This window comes from Pseudorasbora parva, chromosome 10 (genome assembly GCF_024679245.1).
Source record: "Pseudorasbora parva isolate DD20220531a chromosome 10, ASM2467924v1, whole genome shotgun sequence".
Classification (NCBI taxonomy): Eukaryota; Metazoa; Chordata; class Actinopteri; order Cypriniformes; family Gobionidae; genus Pseudorasbora; species Pseudorasbora parva.
This window is the reverse complement of record NC_090181.1, coordinates 9,337,277-9,365,029: the sequence shown is the minus strand read 5'-3', so window position 1 is coordinate 9,365,029 and position 27,753 is coordinate 9,337,277. Positions and strand designations below refer to the sequence as shown.

The following is a 27,753-nucleotide window of genomic DNA, read 5'->3' as shown; positions in this document are numbered from 1 at the left end:
AGCGAGTATACTCAGTACCAATCTTTTGACACATCACATCTCTGGAGAGTTGATCTTTTAAATAGCTAGCCAAAGTCTCTGAGTCTAAATCAGGAGCAAGCTTTGTCACAAACACACTCAAAATTGAAAAAAAAAAATTGCAATAATTTGAAATATGACTCAAGAAATTATAATGTGAAAAAAATAATTAAACACTGAACAGGTATTATGGTCACCCTGAAGTGAAATATTCCGGCATAATCCTTGGTGAATGATTGTTCTGCTGGCATGACCTGTTTCATGATATCCTTCTCAAAAGTCAGAGCCCCAATTGCAGCCAAAAACCAACAGTTTCCTAAATAAATGAATAAATAAATAGTTAAAAATACACTCACATATCTGCATTTTCATATGCTAAATTCAATGGTTCATAAAAAAACATAGGTACAGTAAAAACTGATCAATATTTGGGTTCCGTTAGGGCAGTATTTACCAATCAAAAATATTGGTACAGTAAACTGCTAAAGATTAATATTTCACAAGATCAAAACACCCTTTATTAGATCTATAGCAAATATTTAATTGTGCAACCATACTTTCATTTACTTAATTTTAAAAAATGGCAGTGACACACAAAGGAAATAGGTTAGAGTGTAAATAAACTGCGAGAAATCATAAAGCGCGTGCACAAGTGTGGACGTAACAATTTCTCGAAAAAAAGGGCAAAAGTCTGTAGAATTTTATTTTTTTGCAAAGGTCACAAGGGCTCTGTAGAAATATATACCAAATCCGTCAAACGTGATGTTCATATAATGATGTATATTATTAGGCAAAGTTCACATCATATTGTGCATGATGCCAGTTCACTTGTTATGATGAGGCACTGAGATTGAATTGCGTGGAAAACAATGGCCCAGGAAACATTGTATAGTAGACAGCATATGATACCAGTACATAAATAACTCAAACTTACCTAACACACTCCACTGTGCGTAGTCAAACCTGGACACATCATCTACAATTAAATTAGGGTCTGACACCAATTCCTGATAACAGAAAATCAAGTGCAGTTCTTTTAGTACAAAAACATGGACAACAATTGTTTTGCTTGGACAACAAAAGTATTGCTCAGTATAATCATCCTGCAGCCTCTCACATATGGATGGAGCAGACCAATGTTCTGCATTATGTTGTTACTTCAGCCTATAAGTGAGGAGGAACCTGATGATGCAGGTGAAAGACAAACTGTGCCCATAAAAGCATGAAACGGACATTTGAGTGAGTGGAATAGGTCAGGTGGCTATGGTTTAAGCAGGGGGACCCATGGCCAAAATATTTTTAAATTGTATATTTTCCTGCCAATCAAGCTATATTGCTAGTTGAATAATTCATTCAAAATTGTATTCTGCATGTCATTAAGTTTTATTATTATCATGGGCATGACAGACATGTTATGACTGCTGTTGTATGAGACTCGGTGGCACCAGAAAGGGCATCTGTGCGGGTTAGATGGTGTTAAGGGATGGATGTGAGAGATGAGCAGCTCAAAGTGTGGGTGGAAAAACATAGAACTAACCACTGAACCATCAAGGGTGATATCATAACTTAGCAAGTTGTTTCTTGAGGCGTTAAATGGACTGTTAGATTGGTGGGCTGTATGTAGTGAAATGTGCCTGTTAAGTGTGTGAACCTAAAGGGTTCACCAAAACATAAACAAAAAGGAAAATGTTTTGAAGAATGTTGGCAACCAAATCGTTTTTGAGAGGTTTTTTATACAATGGAAGTCATATGTGCCCCACAACGGTTTGATTACCCATATTCTTCCCTTATCTTCCTTTCTGTTTAGCAGAACAAAGAAATTCTCTAATATAAAGAAGGTCATTTTTTAAGGTGTCTATGTTAACTAGTAATTATGCATTTAAGTACTAAGCAATAATAATTAACTGCATGAACTTACTATATGCTTAGAGGACAGAATTGGGTTTTGTTTTATGGTTAGTTGCATGTAATTGTTCATAATTTATAGTTATTACTACAGTAAAATAAAGTGTTACCGAAAAGTAGGTCTATAAAACTACACAGTAAATCAAGCACCAGACAGAGAATACATTAGCTTTGGTTATGTGCTGTAAATAGAGATAATATAAACTGATTTTTTTTTTAAGAAACATTCTAACTTGATACCCATTCTGAAGTGAGCATGAATCAACAAAGAAAAAGTGGCAAGGCATAAGTTGACTTATTTCTCCAAGAAGCCATTTTGTATGAAAGGTTCACTCTCTTTAGGGATCGTCTTCCATCTCCTCAGTCTCTTCAATGTATCTGATGGAAAAAGAACATTAGATGACAGAAGCTAACAGACAAACCCCAGGATATACGAATCACTGAATACATCAAATTAATTTTATATACCAAACTACTGCATTGCCTACTTCTTCAAATTAAAACTGTATTCTACCATGTATATTGTATTATATTCATTTATTTAAAGGGGTCATGAATCGAGAAATCAACTTTCACTTGAGTTTTTGATATATAAAAGGTCATTGTAATATAAGAATATCCTGTAAGTTTCAGAGCTTAAAATGTACTTGTTTGTCAAAGTTTTTTTTTTTGACAGCTTGATCCTGAATGTGTATCCCCATGGCATCGGAGTTCAGTAAAAAAAAACGCTGCCTTAAAGGTGCATTATGCAGGATTTTTGCAGCAAAATATCCAAAAAACACAAGGCCAGTGTAATGTTGTTAGGTTGAGTTCTTACAATACAGTGTTTCCCCATGATACAATACAATACAATACAATACAATGTATTCAATGCGCTGCTGGATTTTCAGTGCCGCTGCAAGCTCTTCACATAATCAGTAATATTTTTGGGGAGAATCTGTACTTTTTCCTGTCAACTTTTACTTTTTCTCCACTACATTTCCTACATAAAATGTATACTTTTACTCCGATACATTTTCCCAAAGCATTTTTGTTACTTACTACATAATAAATTCGAAAGACTGCAAGCAAGCATGTGCAAGCGCAACCATGGTGAGCTTGCATCCGTTGCTATAGTGACTGACACGTGAGATTGTGTGCAGCAGAGCAGGACACTTCAAAAACGGATTTAAAACGGACAACAAAACGGTATGTTATATACACTACAGTTGTAACTGCTTTACTATCACTATAAAGTAATTTATTTGTTGACTAGTGGCTGTATTAATGAAATCGAGGCGGATGCTACCATTAGTAGCAGATGAAAAACCAGTTAAAGCAATGTAACAAAATCACACGCAAGTCTGACCCAAACGTTTAATGTCACATTTGCTACCATCTAACTTTATTTGCATTCTTTTATATCCATCTGGATGCGTTTATGCAGCGAAGATGCTTATTTAAAGCTAGTGACATGAAGAATCAAATGTATCCTCACGCAGTCATATCTTCGTTACCCTCGGTTTCCGGTTTTATTCTGCAGAAGCACTTTACTCTGAACACACAGTCAGAGTAACGTCATAACATGACTTTAAACGCACCTAAATGTATCTGATATGATAAACAAAGCTGCGTTATCTCATGACTGTAAAAGCGGAAATGGCGCAGGCGACTGTGTCCCGTCATCATTGTCATTGCTCGCGAGCTGTGTGTTGCGCAACAATCGTTCCAGCGGCCGTGCTCAGCTCCCCAACACTCGCTCCTGCTCTGCTTCAAACTACAGTAACGTTAATAACCACATCCATGAACATGATTTCTGCCTGACCCCTATCCTGATTATTTTCCATTGGCTGTGAGGTGAAGACCACATGTCCCAAGATTCTGAGCTCAAACTTGGCGTCATCAAACTATGTCTTTGTTTTCTCTCTAGCGGAGAGAAAAAATGCATAGTGTAGCTTTAACCGAAGAAGATGAACGCCTATTTATGCCCGCCCACTGACATATTATAGATAAATAACACAGGCCCACGTGGAGCTAAACCAGATCCAAGAACTTCCAAGCAATACCGTTTACTTCCAAGTCTTCAGTGCGGCCCGCCCATAAAAACCGAGGATTCCAGGAACTATAGGCTCAAAACCAGAGTAGAAAATAGCCTATTATTACTTACTCATTATGATGTTTTTGCATGTAAAAACCATGCAAACATCATAAGTTGACCTTAAAACATTAAAACGTTGTTTTTTTTTAAAGCGAGTTCATGACCCCTTTAATGGTTGTTTTTCACACAAATAAGCCTTTAACAGGATATTTGATTGTGTGTTTGTTGGCCTAGGTAGTCTTTGCTTTTTTCACTTTCAAAATGAAAAGCAAAATTTGACTGCACCACAACTTACTCAAAGTGTGTCTCATGCTTTGAAAAAATAGACAGGACGAAGGAGGCCGTTATACCAGGATTCTTCGTACATGGTACAATCAGATACTCTCCTGGCTCCAGCCAGAAAAACTCTGTCACCTCTCTCAAATTGTCAAAAGTCTTCAATGCAACAGGTTTTTTTTCCTTGAAGAATTCAGCTGAGAACTTCGCAGTCTCACCTCTCACCTAAAGAAGAATGCAATAGTAAATCAATACTATATAGACCTAGTCAAATATTTGTGAGTATATGCGTTTTGGCTGTTTATTTAAAAGGAAACAGCGTATTGGTGGCCCAAAAATGCAAGCATTTGAATCCAGGTTTCAAAGTGCAAGTGTAAACTACAAAAATGTGAATTTGTTAAAACGGGGATGTCATGTGCATGTGCATTTAAGGGTTACTTCAGCGATTAGCATATGACTTTGTAAGCATTCAAAAGCATGATCTGAAAACACGCCAGACTGAACACATGCTGTGAATGTACGCCGCGGCCGCGATTACCTCAGCTCTCACGATGATTGTAATCTGACTCCTGCTTGCGTTTGTGCTGTGACACTCGCTCGGCGACTCATTCATTATATTGAACAGACACGTTCAGTTTTTAACTGTAGTGTCTGTTCTCCAACTGAACTGATTTTATGAAAATGAACGCAGTGGGAAAGTCATCTAGTAATCCAGTAGCGGTGGCTTTGAGAGTGGCCTCACAGGTCAGCGAAGCAATGCATTCTGGGAATTGTTGTCTTTCATCCCCATGAGACAAAAATTATTTTTCTGTCTTTTCTCAGTCTAGAAGGCACCAAATTCAAAAATAATTTCACATTTGTACTACATTAATGACCCAGTTTAAATACAGATTCATCTTCCCAGCGCTGAAGTACCCCTTTAAGTGCTCAGTCTATAGGTGGGTAATATTTCTTTACCAAGTAACAGCGCCAACTACTGGCCTGACAGCTGAATACTGCATCTTTAGTGTTTTTTGCGAATCCTTGTAAATAGGGATTGTGTTGACAACATTGTCATATGTACAGTCCCTGACAAAAGTCTTGTCGCTTGTGTACAAATTGACTAAAGTGCCGCTGAAATATATTTCTAATCAAGATTTTTTTTACAAGAAATGGCTCATTTTAATCCCACCAGCTTTTGTGATAATGTTTTAGTGAAAAACTAAACTTTCAAAAAGTATTCTAATATTCACAGCTTGGTAAAGTGTAGCCAGGTCTTAAAACGAAGTCTTGGCACAATAATCAATTTCTTAAAGTTAATCGAGTCTTGAGATAAATGTTTTAAACTAATTAATCAAAGTACATCTTCTATGTATTAGAGAAAGAAAAGAAAAACGTTATCTACAATAAGTGATCAAATGCATAAGAAGATGGAAAAAGAGCGATTTTCCCCCTGGAAAAACTGTTCGCACTACAATTCCCATGCTCCCTTTGGTGCGGAGCTGACCAATCACTGAACTCCAAAACTTCAGGTGACCGAGCTCCGCCTTGACTTCCTGTTAGCTACTTCCTGACCGAAAGACTGCATGGCTGTTTCGTTGCCTAGCTGAATTCTAAATAAATTGCCATCCATAGGGTAAGAAACAAAAATATCCCCCCAACGGGATTTCATTAATTAAATGAGGATGTTAAACATATGATGAAGGCTATGTTGTCATGTTTACACTTTATAGAGAGCGGGATCGGCAGACGGCTGCCGCTGATCAGACAGCCACTTTAGAGAGACCTAGTGATGGCCAAATGAGGCTTCCTGAACCACTGAGGCTTTCCAGCCCATTGGTTCACCAAAAGGTTCATTTACCTGAAGCCTCATGAAACAGTGTGCTCCCTAGTGACACCTGCTGTGCAAAGCAATCAATCGCACACAAATCTATTCATCCTGAGCAACCAAATTATCATAGTGTGGGCACACCCTTTTTCTATTGCCGGTGTATTAATAAAGTATTTTACTCTGCTTGTATTAACCTATGCACACACAACTCACACAAACACACAACTTTGTGTTCAACTATTCAGTAGTTCTTTGGGTTAGTGATGAGTGAATGCCCAGAATGATTGTAAATAAATTATTGTGAGTGCAGTGCTTATGGGACTGGAATTGTGGAACAGCAAACTGCAACAGGGATGGGAAAGCTTTCCCTAATACAGTCTAGTCTTATAATAATATTATTAATAATAATAATAGCAATAATATATAATATATATATATAATAACACTAGGCCTACTACTAATATATATATATATATATATATATATATATATATATATATATATATATATATATATATATATATATATATATATATATATATATATATATATATATATATATGTGATTCTTCAATTGGGGGAACTTTTATGTCCCCGGGTTATACATTCATGTTAAAAATATATATAATATATATTATAATTATAATTACGTAGTATACACACTACTAGATATACAACTAGATATAGGCTAATTTACTCTATTAATCTACTGAACTATGTACAATTTACTCTAATAATCTACTAAACTAAGTAAAATGTAATATAATATATAATACAAGCTATGATATATAATGATATCGCTACTATACAACCAACACCTCAACACCAATGCAAATGCCTACTGCAAACCCCACAAGAGCCGCGAGGTTTCAAACCACTTGTATCCGAAAGCGATACTCAGAATGAAGCAATGACGTATTCAACAGAAAACGTCTCAGGTTACGTATGTAACCCTAGTTCCCTGAGGGAACGAGACGCTGCGTCGAAACGCTGTGAGAACGCCTCTGCGTTAGTGCGTCGTGAAGCGCCTGTAGAACCATTCCATCGGGAGATCGATCGTCGCCGACGTGATGACGTCGCCGACGTGATGACGTCATCAACCGGAGACTATAAAAGGTCCGCGAACACAAACAGGAACTAGCTTCTGATAAAGCCTGAAGTAAGTGATCACGGGCACGCCGGGAGTATGGCAGGGCGACGCAGCGTCTCGTTCCCTCAGGGAACTAGGGTTACATACGTAACCTGAGACGTTCCCTTTCGGGGAACTCGAGCTGCGTCGAAACGCTGTGAGAACGCTTATACCCACATCGCCATAGGACCAAGTGTCTCGTATGTGTGAAGCCGAAGCGCACACGGTTACGAGAGTACCTGTGCCCCAACTGTAGATGCCAGGTCTACTTCATAGAACCTGACGAAGGTTAAAGGAGACGACCATCCGGCCGCGTTACAAATATCGTGGAGGGAAGCCCCCGACAAAAGTGCTTTTGAAGCAGCCATACCCCTGGTTGAATGCGCCCGGACAGCCAGTGGAGACGGCTGCCCGGCCGCTTCATAAGCAAGTGAGATGGCCTCGACCACCCACTTGCTCATCCTCTGCTTAGATACTGGGGCCCCTTCTTAGGGGGCCCGAAACAGACAAACAGCTGATCAGTTTTCCTCCACAGGGCAGCTCTGTGGACATAAGTATCTAAAGCCCTGACAGGGCACAGCAGATTCAATCTTTCCTGGTCTGACGTCGTGAAAGGAGGAGGACAGAACGCCTGAAGAGTGATGGGGCCCCGTGGGCTCGTAGGAACCTTGGGGACATAACCCGGCCTGGGATGCAGAAATGCTTTCACCATCCCAGGCGCAAACTCTAAACATGAGGGCCCTACAGACAGGGACTGAATATCTCCTATTCTCTTTAGAGATGAAATAGCCAACAAAAATACCGTCTTGAGGGTAAGGAACTTATCCGAAACCTCCTCCAAGGGTTCGAATGGAGGCTCGGACAAGCCCCGTAAAACAATGGCTAAGTCCCATGCTGGGACCCTCGAGTGCATCACAGGCCTCAACCTTAAAGTGCCACGGAGGAAACGTGTAATCAGAGGGTGTCTTCCCAAAGACACTCCACCGAAAGGGATGTGGAAGGCACCCAAGGCCGCCACGTACACCTTTATTGTGGAGGGGGTCAACCCTGCCGAGAACCTTGCCTGCAGAAACTCCAGCACTGTACTAACCGGGCAGTTAACTGGGTCCCACTGGCGTTCTCTGCACCATGCTGAGAAAAGTTTCCATTTCAGAGCGTACAGTTTCCTCGTGGACGGAGCTCTGGAGTGAAGGATGGTCTCTACGACCTCGGCCGAGAGACCTTCCTCTATGAGCCTAGCCCCCTCAGAGGCCAGGCCCACAGTTTCCACATCTCCGGGCGTGGGTGCAGGAATCTCCCGCCCGCCTGAGAGAGTAGACTGGTCGGAATCTCCTGGTCGGAATCTCCATCGGAGAGCCTTCCAGGAGAGATATCAGGTCCGAAAACCATACTCGGGTCGGCCAGTACGGAACCACTAGAAGTACCTGGGCCCCGCCCCGGCGTACCCTCTCCAGAACTCCTGTAAGCAGGACAATCGGGGGGAAGGCGTACAGAGGTAGCCTCGGCCACTCCTGTACCATGGCATCCAGCCCCAGCGGGGCTGGATGGGTCAGAGAAAACCACTGCGGGCAGTGGGAATTCTCCGCCGAAGCAAATAGGTCTATTTCCGCTTTCCCATAAACCTTCCATAGGAGCTCCACCACCTCTGGGTGGAGTCTCCATTCCCCGGGCCTCGGCCCCTGTCTCGACAGGCTGTCTGCTTCCTGATTTAGGACCCCGGGGATATATACTGCCCTGATTGACAGCAATTTCCCCTGGGCCCACAGGAGGATCCGATGTGCCAATTTGTCCAAAGGACGGGACCTCAGACCCCCCTGGTGATTTATGTAGGCGACCACCGACGTGTTGTCTGTCCTGACTAACACATGGTGGCCCCTGAGGTCGGGCAGGAACTGTTTCAATGCAAGAAACACTGCGAGCATCTCTAGCCGATTTATGTGCCAGTGCCGCTGATGTTCCTGCCATAGACCCTGGGACGAGCGACCACTCATGGTCGCCCCCCAGCCCGTGAGAGAGGCGTCTGTCGTTAGCGTTACGCGACGAACATGAGCCCCCAACACGGGACCCTGAGATAAAAACCCCGGGTTTTTCCACATGACCAGAGCACGTAGGCATCGCCGCGTGACTTTGATCGTGCGGAGCGGATTTCCCCTCGGGGAGAACCCCTTCGTTTTGAGCCACCACTGCAGTGGCCTCATGTACAGTAGGCCAAAAGGTATCACGTTGGACGCTGCTGCCATGAGACCTATCAGTTTCTGGAACTGTTTCACAGTGACGGCCCGGCCTAGCTTCTGTTCTCTGACGGCTGCCAGGACCGATGCTATGCGTGTTGGCGATAATTGCGCCCGCATAATTACCGAATCCCAGTTCACACCTAGAAAAGTGGTTCTCTGAGCCGGAGAAAGCACACTCTTCTTGGCGTTCAGCCTCAACCCCAGCTTCGACATGTGGGCGAGAACAGCATCTCGATGCTGAACCGCCATCTGCTCTGTATTCGCTAGAATCAGCCAGTCGTCGATATAGTTCAGTATGCGGATGCCCTGTAGACGCAGTGGCGCCAGAGCTGCATCCACACACTTGGTGAACGTGCGGGGTGACAGTGCTAGACCGAAGGGAAGTACACGATATTGGTATGCCTCTCCCCCGAAGGCAAACCTCAGGAACTTCCTGTGATGTGGAAGGATGGAGACATGAAAATACGCATCTTTGAGGTCTATGGTGACAAACCAATCCTCCGATTTGACCTGCGCTACAATCTGTCTGAGTGTAAGCATCTTGAATTTGAGCTTGGCCACCGAGCGATTCAATAGCCGCAGATCTAATATCGGGCGTAAGCCCCCATCCTTCTTCGGCACGATGAAGTAACGGCTGTAAAAGCCAGACTCCCTGCTGGGAGGGGGAACCCTCTCTATAGCCCCTTTTTGCAGGAGTGTCTCTACTTCCTGTGCCATTACCAGAGCCTGCTCCGGGCCCACCTCTGTAGGTAGGACACCGCAGAAAGGAGGTGGCCGACTTCTGAACTGAATGGCGTACCCCTTTTCTATTATCTGCAGGACCCACTGAGATATATTTGATAGACGTTTCCACTCGTCTAGAAAATCTACTAAGGGAACCAGCCTCTCGAGGCTGGCCTCTGGTGTATTTTGAGCAACAAGCACAGTGCCCTGAAGCGGCGGACCGGCAGGGAACGACTGACTTGACTGCTCGGGAGCCCCCCGAAGGGGGAGCGGACCACCCTCGAGTGGCCCGCGGGGACCGTCTGCGCCCCGGCATTGCGGCGGGGTTGGCAGCGCGGCCCCCAGAGGGCGCTGCAGGACAACGGGTACCGTAGGCAGAGGTAAACACCGTTTCCCTTCGGAGGGGACTACCCTCAGCGTCCTTTTGTTTCCCCTGCCCTCCGAGGAGGGGGCGGACCACCCTCAAGTGGCCCGCGGAGACCCTCTGCGCCCCGACATTGCGGCGGGGTTGGCAGCGCGGCCCCTTGAGGGTACCGAAGGAAGACGGGTACCGTATGCTGAGGTAAGCACCGTCTTCCCACGGAGGGGAAACTAAGGGAACCAGCTTCTCGAGGCTGGCCTCTGGTGTAATTTGAGCAGCGAGTGCAGTGCCCTGAAACGGCGAACCGGCAGGGAACACCTGACCTGACTGCTCGCATGCCCTCCGAGGAGGGGGCGGACCACCCTCAGGTGGCCCGCGGAGACCCTCTGCGCCCTGACATTGCGGCGGGGTTAGCAGCGCGGCCCCCTGTGGGCACCGAAGGAAGACGGGTACCGTGTGCTGAGGTAAGCACCGATTTCCTTCGGAGGGGAAATGCCAGGGACGATGCAGCTGAAGGCGAGAGATAGCTCGCAAGCGTCTCTTCGATCTTCGGCATCGCCCCATAACCATAGTGTCTCAGCCCAAATATATTACTATATGCAGATGTATGTGGGCTGAACACTCTATATGATACCGGTTTCCTCCATGACTTAGACACCTCGGTGTGCAGGTCAGGGAAGAATGGCAGGACGTTGATGCTTTGCACGAGAGGGCAGGAATCGCTCATCTAATTTCGTTTTCTCTGATTTCGATGGGATTCAGATATTTCAGCCAGCCAGTCATTTCTTATTTTTATATTTAACCTGGCCACAGCTCTCGTGAGAACCTCAACTCACTAGCGGGTGACTGAAGTGGCGAGTCTTCAGTCGCGATGCTCTCAACGTCCACCTCCTCAGAGCTGGATAGTTGGAGCACCGGTGCCCCGCCCAGGGAGGAAGAGACCGCAGAGCGGGCTTCCAAACCCCGAGTCGAGACACTGGACGATACAGGTGAGGGCTGAGATAAGGCTGGGCCCGTCTCAAACCCCTCTGTAAAGTCCATGTGTGAACCCCACGACTGAAGCCACCGCTCTGCCTCGGCAGCAGCGGGACCAGAGCCGCGGGGAACACGAGCCGAGGCACCCTCCTCGAAGAGTGCCCGGCGGGAGCGCAGCGTTCTCAGTGGCATACGCTCACAGTGCTCGCAAGCAGCCCCCTCGAGGGCTGCCTGGGCATGCTGCGCTCCCAAGCAGGCTACACAAAGAGAGTGTGTATCCCCGCTCGTGATGTAGCGTGGGCAGGGATGAACACACCTCTTAAAGCTGCTTTCACTCGCCATTTTACTCTATCTATTTTATTTTCTCTTTGTTTGTTAATATATACTGCAATATTTAACAAAAGGGTGGAAAATCTCTGGATATAGACAGACAAAAACACCAAATAGACAGACAGGTTCACACAGATCGCTTGCTGAAGGCTCAAAAGCTAGTTCCTGTTTGTGTTCGCGGACCTTTTATAGTCTCCGGTTGATGACGTCATCACGTCGGCGACGATCGATCTCCCGATGGAATGGTTCTACAGGCGCTTCACGACGCATTAACGCAGAGGCGTTCTCACAGCGTTTCGACGCAGCTCGAGTTCCCCGAAAGGGAACGAGGCCTCGTTTGTCATCGTCACGTGATTTTCACGGAAACGATACAAGCCTCGAATCGGGGCTTCATCTGGAACGCCCCTTTTTGCTCGACACAAGCTCCGGAGCCTCGCTTCAGATGTCCCATCACTAGAGAGACCCACTCATTGACTCAACGGTGAGTGAGAAACTCTGAGACCTGTTAGGTTACCTGTAAAGGAACTCATTATGCTGTAAATTGTAACAGTTGATAAGCTGCCGTTTAGAAAGGCTGTTAACAGCTGTAATAGCTACTCAATGCTGTATCACGATGTTAATGCTGCTAATGTGAGCCTAGTTATCCTGCTATCCTTGCAAAAATGGATTTAATTCCAGTTGGGTTTGTAAGAGATGCTGTTTTCTATATCAATATGTTTACTATGTGTGTAAAAGGAAAAAAAGTGTTAAAGTATATATATGTGAATTTCTTGTCAGTGATTTAAGAGGTCAAATTTTTAGTGCATTCCCTTAATGTTACCGGTGCAGTAAGGGATGATAAAGCACGCTGAGCCTTACCAATACCTCATAGATCTCTATGAATGTTCTTGCATTATCTGTTTTGCACAAATTGTAGCTCTTATTTGTATTGTATTTGTATTGTGAGATGCTACTAACTCGAATAGCAATAACCATTAATACTTGAAATTGGGTTTGTTTAAAATGAATGAGTATGGATGTAAAAGCACTTTAGGATATATTTATAGTTCACTACTATAAACATTTAGATTTGATACATGATATTGTCGTGCGACTGAACCTTCTTGAGAACATGATTTGAACCGGTTGATTTAAAGTGGAATGTTATTGATTGGTGATAATTCATGAGACAGAATATGAATGTAATGAGCTTTTGGATTTCCTCTGGCCAACCCATAGGTCAGGTTTTTTGCCAGATTCATTCCAGTGACGCACATGGATCGGAAGTCATTCCAGGCCTGGAGTTGAAGCCTCCCGGTTGAATGGAGATTGGATGTTCGTACCCTGAACCCCCGAAAGATTCCCAGCGTACGTTGGGTGGCGAGCCACGGACCCACGAGCATAAGTTTATGCGCAGTCTCACTTTCCCTCCTTCACGGATTGTGTGGTAGGATCCACGAGCACTGGCATACTGATACTGTCACGACACTGATTCAACCAAAGAGAAAAAAGGGCCCCAACGAGCAATAAGACTATTTTTTGGGTTTTATTTCTTTTGTTTTAAGGGGAATTTATGCCGGCTTTATTATTTTTCTTATTTCTTTATGTACATTCTCTGAACTAAATCGTTACACTGCTTGTTATTGTTCCTATTGGTAAACAAAGAGTGATCACAATAACGCAAATTACTGGTTTCTGTCTTTATTGGTGTCAAACCACTGGCTCTTAAAGATTTAGCATCTTCTGTTACTGGTCCAAATACTATTGAAGATAACTAATTACCTGTCACTCTGTTGCTATATCGTAAATAGGGTTACAGGTAAAGCCCATTGAGTCAATTTTTGCAAAGACATAAATGTTGTCACCTTGTCATATGAGCTTCACCTGTGACTAATGGATCAATTAGGTCTCAAGTGTGTATAAAAGAACCCCAGTACGCTAGACCTTCACATCAACTGCAAATAGACCTCTGCAAACATGCCTAAGATTCACCCTGAGACTAAAGTTTTGATTATCAAGAGGCTGAAGACCAGATCCACTGCTGATGTGGCAGACACCTTCAATGTGTCTCAGCGTCAAGTACAGAGGATAAAAAAAAGATTTGAAGAGACTGGAGACGTTTTTGACAAGCCCAGGTTAGGCAGACCCTGCAAGACAACTGCTCGAGAGGACCGTTTGTTGGCTCGAAAATCCAAGGCCGGCCCATTTTCCACTGCAGCAGAGCTCCACAAGACCTGGTCACCTGAAGTCCCTGTGTCAACCAGAACAGTTTGTCGGATTCTGTCTCGAAATGGCCTCCATGGTCGAATCAGTGCCCAGAAGCCAGCACTAAACAAAAGACAATTGAAAAACCGTGTGGCATTTGCCAAGGCCCACAGCCTGCTAAAAGGATGGACGCAGGAAAAGTGGCAGAAGGTGGATTTTTCAGATGAATCTTCTGTTGAATTACACCACAGTCGCCACAAATATTGCAGGAGACCTACTGGAGCCAGAATGGATCCGAGATTCACCAAGAAAACAGTGAAGTTTGGTGGCGGAAAAATCATGGTCTGGGGTTACATCCAGTGGGGGTATGCGAGAGATCTGCAGGGTGGAAGGCAACATCAATAGTCTAAAATACCAAGAAATTTTAGCTACCTCTTATATTCCCAACCATAAAAGAGGCCAAATTCTGCAGCAGGACGGTGCTCCATCGCATACTTCCATCTCCACATCAAAGTTCCTCAAGGCGAAGAAGATCAAGATGCTCCAGGATTGGCCAGCCCAGTCACCAGACATGAACATCATTGAGCATATGTGGGGTAGGATGAAAGAGGATGCATGGAAGACGAAACCAAAGAATATTGATGAACTCTGGGAGCCATGCAAGACTGCTTTCTTAGCTATTCCTGATGACTTCATCAATACATTTTATGAATCCTTGCCAAACCGCATGGATGCAGTCCTTCAAGCTCATGGAAGTCATACAAGATATTAAATTTGGATCTCACAGCACCACAACTTATACAACATATTTTTGTATTTGCAGTAAATTTGTTCAATTTCTGTATAGGCGACAAAACTTTTGTCTTGCCAAAATTTGACCTTTCTGTCTTGATTAAATGATAAATATTTTTTCTGTGAAAATTATTTATTTCAGTGCATTAAACATAATTTGGGAGGGTTTTAGCTTTTCATATGAGCTATTTCTAACACCAATGAATTAATTAAAAGTCAGGTTAATATCAGGTATTTCTAGAAAATAGATAAGCGACAAGACTTTTGTCAGGGACTGTATGCAAAAATGCAAAGGAAAACCTTTTCAGTTTTTAGTACATTGTTGTCATGTAAACATACCCTCAGTTCCCTTTCAGTCGGTCACGTTTGACGTACATCAGAACTGAACCGACGAATGGGATCTTACTTTAGAGACCAATCCTACTTCGAGCGTTTAACAACGAGCCAATTAAATTTGGCATGCGATCCATGCATTCCACGCTCCGCCCCGCGGCGCGGGTATAAAACATGGGAATGGTAGATCAGCGCTTTCTACTTCGGAGCCGAGCAGTCTTTACTGTTTCTACGGAGAGTGTTTTGACTACGAGTCAAGTTTCAAGCGTTTGAGAGTCTGCCAGTGCGGGTGATACGGCACGTCAATGAGAGACCGTCTGATCAGTGATAAAAGAGCATTGTTGGTTTGCTGAGCGTTTCCCATTCGAAACTGTTGGTTCGCTGGGCGTTACACACACATACACATCACTGAGAGCTCACACAGGCTTGCAGAACGAACTGTGTGGAGCCGCGGTCATCTCCCTGAGTGCTTCAGCACACTAAAAGAGCAGCTTTCCATTCACAAAAGAGCAAAACGGTTTGACCCTGCGTCTTTTTCAAGATGTCATTCAAACCATGTGTTTCTGGGTGCGGTCGATTTCTGTCTCCGCTTGACGGGCACGTTCGTTGTCTCACGTGTCTGGGCGACAGCACGCTGAGGCTGCGTTCGTGGATGAGGCATGTTCCCACTGCGGGAATATGTCCATCGCAGTGTTACGGTCCAGACTCCAGTACCTCAGAAGAGGTGGAGCGCCATCGTGCATCCCCCGATCTAGCGGTCCTCCAGCTGCAAAGCAGAGGGCTGCTACTTTGGCTGATGACCTTGGTGGGGACCTGAGGGTGACGGTCAGGGCAAACCCGACGGGTCTCACGGCTCCTCGGGCCCCTCCCCCCTCCACTGTGCCGGTGGAGTTTTCGGAAGGGCGTGCTGACCTCCCACGTGGAGCTACAGTCGTCTCTTTCGGGGCTCCGCCGCAGGACCAGATGTCAGTCGCTGCATTGGGGGATGAGCTAATGGGCTCCGAGGATGAAGATTCGGCTTCGCTGCCCCCTTCGGGTGTGACAGCGTTGCCCGAGTCCATCCCGGTGCTTACGGCTATGCTTGCCCGGGCCGCCGCAAGTGTCGGGCTTGAGTGGAACCCTCCACCTTTCCCGAACCTTCGCGGTTGGATGATTGGTTTCTCGGGACGGGTCGCGCTGGTTCTCAGCATCCCTGCCTTTCTTGCAGGAAGTGCATCAGGAGCTCACAAAGTCGTGGGTGGCGCCGTATAGCGCTCGCCTGCGATCGACTGGACATCAGAGGACTCTGGAAATTTGGTGTACGCACTTTTGATAAATGAGGGCCATTGTCTCCAGTTGTGTTCCCCGGGAAACCGGCTAACCCTGTCGAGCTCCTCTGTCACCCCTTCGGTGTCAGACGATGTGGACCGTCTGACGCCAGGCCTGCACCCGTATGCTTGTGAAACGTGGCTGTAGGCTGGGTTCCATATGTAGCGGTTCCCTCACGGCAACCCCATATGTGTATTCTTCCACGGTACCAGCTACCCTCCGGGCTAGCCCCGTGTCTTTCGCGTCTCTGAGCGTGTTCTTTCCCCCCTTCAATCAGGCTGGAACCACCCCAGAGACTGCCATATGTTGCACTACCCTGCCAGGTTAGTCCTTATGTGTATTCCGCCACCTCTCCTTCCCTGAAGGACGTGGCACCGCAGCGTACCCTCTCTCTGAGGTGGCCACGCTTCCCAGCATTATCCATAGTCATTCTGAGTGGGTCTTGCAGAAACAGCAGTGACTGTACTCCCTACTTGGAGCCCTGACTTCCGTACCATACTAGACGGTGCAGTGTGCTCAAGCAGGACGCTGGAAGGGCCAGCATCCTGGCGTTTTCCATAGGGATCCCATTCGTCGGTTCAGTTCTGACGTACGTCGAACGTGACCGACTGAAAGGGAACGTCTCGGTTACGTATGTAACCCTCGTTCCCTGAAGGAGGGAACGGAGACGTACGTCCCGTCGCCAGGTGCTGTGCTTCCGCTGGGAGTCCGGTCACCTCTCGGCTCCTCAGCAGAAAAAGCGCTGATCTACCATTCCACTTCCTGTTTTATACCCGCGCCGCGGGGCGGAGCGTGGAATGTGTGGATCGCATGCCAAATTTCATTGGCTCGTTGTTAAACGCTCGAAGTAGGATTGGTCTCTAAAGTAAGATCCCATTCGTCGGTTCAGTTCTGACGTACGTCTCCGTTCCCTCCTTCAGGGAACGAGGGGTTACATATGTAACCAAGACGTTTCTATAAGTCTAAATGTAAATAGCTACAGAGGTAAAAGCATGACCATGACCATCATTCTCCCACTGTTGAGGAAGATATTGTAAATTCCTATTAAGATCACTGTCCTAGTACTTGCAGAGATACATCTGTCAATACTAACCTTAAAAATATAGAAGCCAATCCAGTAGTTTTTTTGGCTTCTTCTGTGTCTCTTCTCGTGGTTCTGGATGAGCGACACCAGCATGTTTTCAGCATCCTCCTCATGTGTACAGTCCTCACTAAGCTCCTCGATCCTCACACGAAACTGAGGGTTTTTCCAGAAAGTCTCTGCAACACAGCAAAATAGTTGAAAACAACTTTACACAATGTGTAAATCCATAAAGTGTGTGAGAAAAGTCTGATTACTGAAACCAACATCTGTACATAATCTAATTATAATATATGTATCACTAGATAATTATATTATATATTCACTATATTCACATGTACACCTTTGTTGTCCATGGAACCACCAGCTGTAGTCCCAGCAATCCATTTGCCAAAATTGCGTTGTGATTTCCAGTGACATCCAGGGGATCGATCCAGAAAATCAGGACAGAGACAGCAGATATCCAGGCTTTCAAAGTTTTTGGTGAAATTGTTTATTGACATCCTGCAAAACAATGATCCGGAGCAAATCATACCCAATATGTGATTCATACATTGTAAATTAAGGTGTCATATATTACAACATGATCAGTGCTTACCAGAACTCCCCATTGTCAAGTTTTTCACGCCACTTGCGGTCCTCCTCACTCACTGTGTCCCACAAAGATGATCTGAAAGAATTATGTACAGTATACAAACAAAATATAAGCCAGCAAACACAGCAACCCTGTGATATCATATAGCAAAACAAATGCAAACAAACATTTAAGTATGTGTATGTGTAAGTTACTTTTAAAAGTAACGCAATACAATATTGCATTACTCCCTACAAAATTGCATTAGTTACCTTTTATGGTAAGTAATGCATTATATTACTGTTGCTTTACTTTTTCTTACTTTCTTCAAATTGGAAAACAAAGTAACATATTTTGCAGTATATTTGAAAGTAATGCTTTACTTCACTGGTTTCTTGGGAAATTAATCTGATTACATATCTTGTACTTGTAACATACTTGTAATGCATTACCCAACACTTATATATCGTTGCTGTCAGGCGCATATCTCCAAAAATGGTACTTTTCAGGAAAAGGAAAAAACACTTTTCCTTTTTTATAATTAAACACTGCGTTGTCAAAGTTGATAGTGTGGCTTATATGGTCAGACACTTGCATGAATCGTTGTATTATTAAAGGATTAGTTTACTAAAAAAAAACTAAATTTCCTAATATTTTATTCACCCCAATCTCATCCAAGGTGTACGTGTTTTCCAGTTTTTGTTTTTTTTAGAAAAACATTCCATGATTTTTCTCCACATTATAGATTTCTATGGCAACCAAAATGTTGAAGGTCCAAATCAATGCAGTTTCAAAGGGTCTTATCTAGGGAAACCGTAGGGTAACCATGGGCTGTGTCCAAAATCACCCACTATACCCGTAAATAGGGTGCTATTTGATGGGACAGCCATTAGTAGTGGTGTCCGAAACCGTAGTGGACATTATTGAGTGCACTTATTCAACTCCACAATGCACTGCAAAAACAAGTGTACTACAACTGATGTACGCTCAACAGCTAGAGAATACCCACAATGCACTGTGAGAGTCGCTCATCTACCGTATATACCCGAATATAAGACAAGGTTCTGTGTCCTAAAAATAGGTTGAAAAAAAATATAGACAAAATCACAAATCTATTAAACTGACGATAACAATTAATTTCACGCTGTTGACGCTCGCGCACCCTCACCAGGATAAATCAAAAAGCATGAACACCGCTCACACAGAGAAACTGCGCTAAACATTCAAAATGTATATATTGTTTTTATATTTATAACCAATGATACAATTAAACAACATCCCTCAACCAAGAGTGTGCTTTCCTGAATACCATCACGACTGAAAATGACACTGATTTCATATGAAAGCTCCATAAAAAAAAATAACATGATGAAGTCACTTACATTTTAGATGCAGGAGTGTTTTTGTTTCATTTCAGTAGCGAAAATATTTCCAAACAAATATTCTAAGTAACAAAGTTCCAAACAGCAGAACCATAACACGTCTCACAGCAACACTAGTGTGCGTTACTGAATGATTCAGTGTTTGAATGAATCAGTTGAATCAAAGATTCAACACTAGTGTGCCTTACTGAATGATTCGGTGTTTGAATGAATCAGTTGAATCAAAGATTCAACACTAGTGTGCGTTACTGAATGATTCAAGTAAACATACTTTCAAAAATGTCTCATTCATTTAAAAAGACAAATCTCACAACATTATTTAATACAGTTGTAATTTTTCAGTGTAAATTATTTAATTTGATTGGTAACAGCCCTATAGTGTCTTATTTTAATTGAATGTATAGATCAAATTTAAGAATATAAAGTAAGGTTAGGGTTAAAAATGCCCTTTAAAAAAGATAAACATATCACAAATATGCAGATTTCAATATGCCAACAGAGATGCAGCCAAGAGGCCCATGATCACTCTGGATGAACTGCAGCGATCTACAGCGGAGGTGGGTACGATTGTTGATACGAGGTTTCCGCCCAACAGCGACATCATAGATGTCAGTTTGTCAATAATGAATAAAATACTGAAGCTGTTACTCTATACATAAAAGCAAATAAACATCACTTACTCGTCACTCCAGTCTCCATTCCACTCAGAATGTCCCCATGGGTTTAACACTCTCACCAGATTAACTGGATTTCCTTTACTCATCACCTGTTCAACAAAACCAAGAATGATGCTGTCAGACTAACATTTAAGAGCGCAGCTAATAGAGTAGTTTATACATAAATAATTTAGAGGTGGCATTAACATACAAAAAGTACATATGCATGCATAATCAGGAAGATGGTATGTGGGGATAAACCAACAACAACAAAAAAAGAATATGGAAGGCTAAAGGGACAAGTATTTGGTGGTGGCTTTGTAGCAAATAGAATTTGTGGAACTAGATGAAGATGTTCTGTGGTCTTTACCTTGCAAACTCCTGTCACAGTATAAGCATGATCCCCAATGATGCCATTGGATAACACAGCTTCAAGTGATTCCTAAAATCAAAAACAAACAAGATTACACACATCATCAATGTTTATAATGTTTGTAAATTGCGATCTGAGCCATTTTCCATTCTTTGCCATTTCCAGAATGGTGTTGCACAAAGGATTCAACATGTTAATCTAAAACTTTGTAAAGCTTTACTTTCTAATTGCATTAGAGAAATCAAACTACTTCACACTTATTCACATAAAACCTGAACTCTAGCCTTGTCCACAGTCAAAAGACAGTCTAGCACCAACCCTATTTGCTTATTGTTCTTCAAAATTGTTATGCATACGTAACACATGTCAACCTATTTAAGCAAAGTCATGTGAGACAATACAAATTACACAAAGTGTAAATGTATCAGCAAAAAAAATCACTAAATCTGTCAGTGAGATTGTCTTCCTGGAATATGGCCATGATGTGTCTTACTAAAATGTTTTTAAGAAATGAAAAGCTACACACTCCATCCTTTAGGGTTAGAAGAACTGTTGCCAAACAGATACCACGCTAGAAACATAACAATCAATGCAATAATGATTCAGTCATAGACTCTTAAAGGGTTACTTCAGCGATTAGCATGTGGCTTTGTATCAGTAGAAACCCTGGAGTATATTCAAATGATTGTGCTTTCCCCCCTCATTTCCCCAGAGATTTATGCATTTTATTTCTGGAAAAATTCATCCAATGACGCAAACTGATGATATTTGTGTCATAGGAGGAATGTTTGGCCAAAGGCTGAAGACTACAGCCAGCAGAGGGAGCCATTTCCGCGCATGGGGGATGGGAGATCGCACTCACAGCCCTCAGCTCGCAGCTGCAACCTCAGGCATGGAAACTGAACTATGCTGAGACAGAGAGCAATGTAAGGGTGCTTTCACATCTATAGTCAGGTTCATTTGGTCCGAACCAAGGGCAAACAATTATACATTGTTGCATTTTTCAGCTTTTTTGGTTCCTTTTCACACCACACTGATTGCTTTGGTCCGAACCAGTTGAAACGAACCAAAACGCACGCACGTGACAACATCCACATCACTCATTGGCCATGGCGTATTTCCTAAACTGCTTTTCAATTGGTCAGAATTTACGTGTGTGAAAATTCCAACAGAAGAGGCAAAGCCAGCAAACTATAATAACACTATGGAGAGACAACTGCGAGTTAGTTTTGTCCCTGGCCATAATCTACTACACTGTATGTATTTACCACAGTATGCAAACAATACATTTCTATAATGAAGCACGGATGCGACGTGAAAACAACGTTCTAATGCACTGCAGACGGCGAGCGCGCATCGCTCATCACTTCAAGCAGAGGCGTGCATTAATTAGTCTTGACATGCTCATCTTCCCGAAAATATTTCCAACTATCTATCAGGTAATAATGTCATGCACACAATATCAGGGCAGCTAACTACGGCAGCTGGTTAAGTCCAAAAATGATCAGTACTTTTGCAGTTGGTTCTGTTCGAGGTCGGATCACGTTCTCACCACAAACGAACCGCTCCAGAGTTCGTTTGAAAGCGTACTGTTTGGCCTGTTCAGGCCTGTTTGTCCAATAGTGGCAAGACATATATGAATATAAGGACATCTGACAAATTGGTTTGTCCGTTAAGAACCAGGAAAAAAAAAAATATCAACTGAAAAACTGAAAAAACTGTTTAATCGACGCTATTTTGGGTGGGTTTCTCCCACCCCATACAACACAACTTCTCTGTCTTTCACTGCTCTTACAAGAACATCAGTCTCCTCGGCTGTGAACCGCTCTTGGCGTGCGCCTGGTAAATACACCATAATAGCAATCCATAATGGAAATTGCGCACCTGCTTTTAAAGGGAATGTTGGATGAAGCTCTGATTGGTTTATTTACGTTACGCCCAAACCACATCTATGAATAATGAAGCTACTTCAGACCAACCCATTTTAGATTTGCGCCGGGCGCAAGAGCCATTTATCCCGCCGGGAAAATAGCAACAGCGCCGAGACCCGCCCACAAAGTTACTTGCGCTTCGTGCTTTGACACTTGCGTTTCAGATCGTTACGATAGGGCCCTAAGTGTTTTAACTTCTCAAATTAATTTCTATGAAAGTTAAGCTTCCAAACACATGAACTGAAAATGCGCCAGACTGAACACGCGTTGTTACTAGGGTTGCCACCCGTCCCTTGAAATACGGAATCGTCCCTTATTTTCAGGAAAAATGATGCGTCCCGTATCAAAGCAATACGGGACGCGATTTGTCCCGTATTTTACATAGGTCCACCCGCATTGTGTGAAGAAGACACGTCCTATTCTGCCCCTAATTGGGTCGCTGCCGTCGTTGGTTTGTTTCAGGTTCACGGGTCGTGAATCACGGCCAATCAGAGTCAGAAGAGGTATAGGTTATTTTCTATATGGGCAGAATCCATTTGAAACGATGGCGGAGGCAGGTCCAAATACCTCCACGTCCAGCTGTAAAAGTTTCAGAGCAGAAACGCAAGCGGATGCAGAGGTACAGACGAGAGTGGGAAGAAATAAATATTTGGCTGGAAAGTGTCCGCGGCAATGAATACCAAGCCAATTGCACAATAATTATTTGTCGGCGAGTGTTTTCAGTGGCGCACGCTGGCCTGTCAGATGTGAGACAGCACGCAACGGGAGAGCAACATTCACTAAATGCAAGAGCTCACCGAAATCAAAGCACTGTCGCACAGTTCTTCATACCTCAAGCATCTCCTGAGGCAGACAGTGTAATGTTTTTTAGTTTTTTTTGTTTTTTATCACCTCAATTTTTTGATTGATAACGTTAGATTTCATAAATGCTGCCTATTAAGAAATAATGTTAATAATGTAGGCTACATTAATGATGTTATGGCATGATTTGTTTATTAAGGTTGAGTTGTACAGTCAGACACAAGCATTACTTTAATAAGAGATTATATATATATATATATATATATATATATATATATATATATATATATATATATATATATATATATATAATCAAAATAGGACCTTTTAGGAATAAAATAAACAACTATTTGTTATGCTTAACAAATTATAATTGCATCATCCAATACTATAGAATTAACAATAGACTATAAAAACGGAATAATACATAAATATATTTACTTAACTTACCAAAAATAAAAATGTTGTTTAGTGTTTTATTAAAATAAGAAATGATTGTAGATATTATATCATATTCAGTTATTTAGGTGTGGTTTCACTGTTTGGATGGTGTTACTGCAAACAATGACAAATATTTTAGTCAAAATCTTTGTTCACAACACTATAAAATTACTCAAGTTAATTTGCAATTTCTTATCCTACTCCCCTCTAGGTTACAGCAGTTGAGTTTGTTTTTCATTGTCATAGCTGTGTATTATACTGAGTGCATCTGTTCACACTGATTTCAATAGCAGATATCCTATTATAATGTCCACTGGTATCAATCTTTATATATATATACAAATTAGGTTTTAAGTTATGATATACGACCACTGCACTGGCACACCATCGGGACTGTGGTCATCGTGGCCCCGAGGGGTGTGGCCACCGGCAGGCGTCCCTTATTTTTTCTGTATTGAAGGTGGCAACCCTAGTTGTTACTATATGCCGCGAATGTGGTCGCGATTTCCTCAGCTCTCATGACGAAAGCTCATCAGATTATGATGTTAAATGTAAACTGACTCCTGCAGTTAGTGCTCAGTGCTGTGACACTCACGCGGTGACTCACTCATTATATTGAACAGACACGTTCAGTATTTAATTGTAGTGTCTGTTCTCAAACTCAGTCACTGTAATCCAGTAGCGGTGGCTTTGGGAATGGCCTCACAGGGCAGCGAAGCATTCTGGGAATTGTTGTCTTTCATCTCCATGAGACAAAAATACATTTTCTGTCTTTTCTCAGTCTATTCAAAAATAATTTCACATATCTACTACATTAATGACCCAGTTTAAATACAGATTCATCTTCCCAGCGCTGAAGTACCCCTTTAAGCATTTGCCTATTTAAATCAAAACAGCAAAAAAAAAAATTGGCTAGGCAGTGTATTTCTATAATAAAGGTTTATGACAGAAATATTTGTCAGTAGGTTTCTTACCCCTTGGTAACTAGCACAGCCCATAAGGGTTTGTGACTTGGCTGCACGATCCATAATGTCCCAAAGATAAGCAGGAGCTTCATTCAGCACAAACTCCATGTGCACCCCACCAGTGAAGTCCATCAGGGCCTCAGGCATGAATCCACCATGCAGGTCCGCATAGGATCCGCACACCCTGTCAACCATTTTATGGTAAAATGTAAATGCAACACAGACATGTTTAACAAAAATGATGCAATATACCCTGTTTACACATTCACTGTTAGTCTGTTACTGAACACTTTAAAATGTTCCTCAAAACAACATATAATTACATGAAGAGAGATGAATCAAATGAAAAGACCATGCATTCAATCACAGACCAATATTCTTGAGACAAGAAACAATAAGTAAATGAATTCAGTGTTTATTTCAAAGGATCTATTGCCCCCTACTTTGCATAAGCCTTCTCCAGTAAGGCAGGCCAAAACTCATTAGATGTCCTTGAATGAACAAAAATGACATCGCCATCGGCTGTTGGAAGTAGATCATCAACGACAACGTAAATCCATTTCCCGAACCGCCAGAACTGTATAAATTGCAGAGAGGAAAAGATGAAGGGCTAGAAAGAGGAAACATGTTTTCCTAATCATCAAATTCCTTCAAAGATTCATTAACAGTAATATATCTGATTCATCTCACCCTGAAGTGGAATATCCCTGCATAATTGTTGCTGAATGACTGATCAGCTGGAATGACTTGGTTTATGATGTCTTTTGTCATAAAAGAGCGCTTCTCATCTGTCGAGATTAAAGCCCCAATTGAAGCCAAAAACCAACAGTCTCCTAAACACAAATAAGAGTTTTCACTAATGGAATAAAACAAACGATGGCAAATGTAACAATGTGAATGGAGCGAGGCCAGTGGTGTGAATGTTAACGCCATACCGGTCTGAGAGTCCTGCGGAGGAGCTCCGGAGGATAAAAGGAGGAGTGACGACAGCAGAAGACGAGAGAGGACCAGACCTAACGATGTTGTTGATTTGTTTTCGATTATGCAGCAGTTGTCCATGAGGGACTGACGCTTTACTTTCGCTATGCTGTTTATGTTTATTTTATGAGGCCTAGGCTAGTAGCCTAGAAATCTAGACGCACCCTAGCGGCAGCAAATCTAATCTGCCCACAAGTGTCGTCTAGCAACTCTCAATACCCTTCTGAGCTGTATTCCCCTAACTCTTGCTGGGCCAATCACATCGTGTATAGAGTTGGTGGGAGGGGCCATAATGACGACAGCCGAGTTGCGTTGCGTGCTTCTTGTAAACACAGAAACTGGCGAACGGCGATCTTTCGAATCAGCTTTGACCGCGACTCTGGAAGACTTGGAGTTAAGCTTTTCTCTGAGAAAAGAACAAAGAACGGCACTGAAGTCATTCTTAGAAGATGTGTTCTGAGTTTTGCCGACCCGATACGGTGAATGTTTAATCTGTCAACGAGCTCTGTTTCACCTTCGTTGCTCTGGTTGGTGTAGCACTATCCTATCGCGTGCAGAGGGAGTTTGAAAACCGTTTATCCGCCCCTCGGATTGAGCCGTCAATGGTGAGTTTCCAGACCAAACATCTTGATGTGGGTCTGGCTTGTCAGGCTATGAAGCTAGCTGAACCAACTCTGATTTTCAGAATAGGTTAAGAGTTGACAAATCCAGATAAATCCAACCTGGTTTAGATTGAGTTCAACGGTCTCTCAAAGCATGGTATAAACATTCTCTTTCAACTCAGGTTTAATCCAGAGTGTGCGATTAACTCTGAAGCCATGTAAAATAAAACCATGTAACACCATTCACCATGTAGAAAATGGTAATTGTGGGAACTGATGACCGATTTGGGTTTAGGCACATTGTTGGTGCGTTGCTTTTTTGAGGCTGCGCCACTGACCAACGAAAACCTGCTCTAAAGTGAAAAGCGCAGTATTTTTTGTGTTATTTAAAGGGTGCGTTAGTTATCTGAGGTGGGTCCAGAGCGCATGTAGACTCTGATTACTCTCTGATTACTACACACAGGGACGCGCAGCAGCACACAAACATGTTTAAATGTTAAAAATCCTCTCTGGAGAAGCGTTCAGTCTTTAAATAGCGAATTCCCGATAGTGCAAGCGCAACTTTCAAAGGGAATGGGGGATGAGACTCTGGTTTGTTCCAAAACACACCCATGATTCATTAAGAGACTGCAATACTTTTAGATCATGCGCCTGGCGCAACAACATTTTTTTCCATCGTTAACTAGCAAAAGTGGATTCGGATATCTCCTAAACGCTCCTGCGTCATGCGCTTTATCTTCCAAATAATTTTTTTCCCGTTGTTTTAGAGCTCACTTGGATATACTTAGAGCTTATAGATAACAGTAAGGCTAACATATCCATACTAAAAGCCAAAAAACTAAGAATCTAAGCCAAACTGTAATCAAATAAACCTAAACTTACCTAATTTGGACCCTTGTTTGTAGTCAAACCTGGATATTCCATCAACAGTGAAGAAAGGTTTACCATTTGACACTAATTCCTGTTTAGACAGAATAACCAATGTATAATTTCAACACTTCTTAATTGGACCACAGATATGAAGACAGAGAAATATAAATTATTATTTTTAATGAATATTGTTTACATACTGATGGCCTCTTCCACTTGATGTTCTTGTAGTCCAGATCAACTTCTTTATCCAGAGTACCAATAGAGCTGCTGTTTGGAGGGAACATGTCATCCACGAACAGCTCGTTTCTACTGAGAGATTCGTGGAGCAGCTTCTGATAGTCCTGATCGAGGAACCCCATAGGATTAGATGGAGAACCCACATCATGATCAGTCGTGTAGTCATGGCGCTTATGAGGAGGAGGCATTTTTCACTCAGAGAGGTCTTTCTCTAAAGGACAAACTACAAACAAAAAATCTCACATTTGGTATGGAAGTTATTTCATTAAATTGGACAGGGATTTTCTCATTTCAGATTATCCTGCCCCTGTCACCATATACTTACCTGTCTCATAAAGCATAATACTCAATTATCATTAACAAAACATAAAATTAAAAAAGTTAAGGCTTGTCTAGCATTGTGC

The 27,753-nt window shown here is 42.9% G+C and overlaps 1 protein-coding gene across 1 annotated transcript; it reads right to left on the bottom strand.

The window, feature by feature from the left end:
• Positions 1–954: 954 nt before the first annotated feature.
• On the bottom strand, positions 955–27,566 carry LOC137090552 (calpain-1 catalytic subunit-like). Its single transcript, XM_067454514.1, has 12 exons — positions 27,310–27,566; positions 27,122–27,200; positions 25,350–25,492; positions 25,103–25,236; positions 24,669–24,843; positions 20,519–20,590; positions 20,173–20,258; positions 18,135–18,206; positions 17,880–18,040; positions 17,549–17,715; positions 4,296–4,501; positions 955–2,301 (listed from the first exon to the last, which is right to left on the bottom strand). The coding sequence occupies exons 1-12, from the start codon at positions 27,535–27,537 to the stop codon at positions 2,262–2,264; spliced, it is 1,563 nt and encodes a 520-aa protein (XP_067310615.1). The 5' UTR covers positions 27,538–27,566; the 3' UTR covers positions 955–2,261.
• Positions 27,567–27,753: the final 187 nt, after the last annotated feature.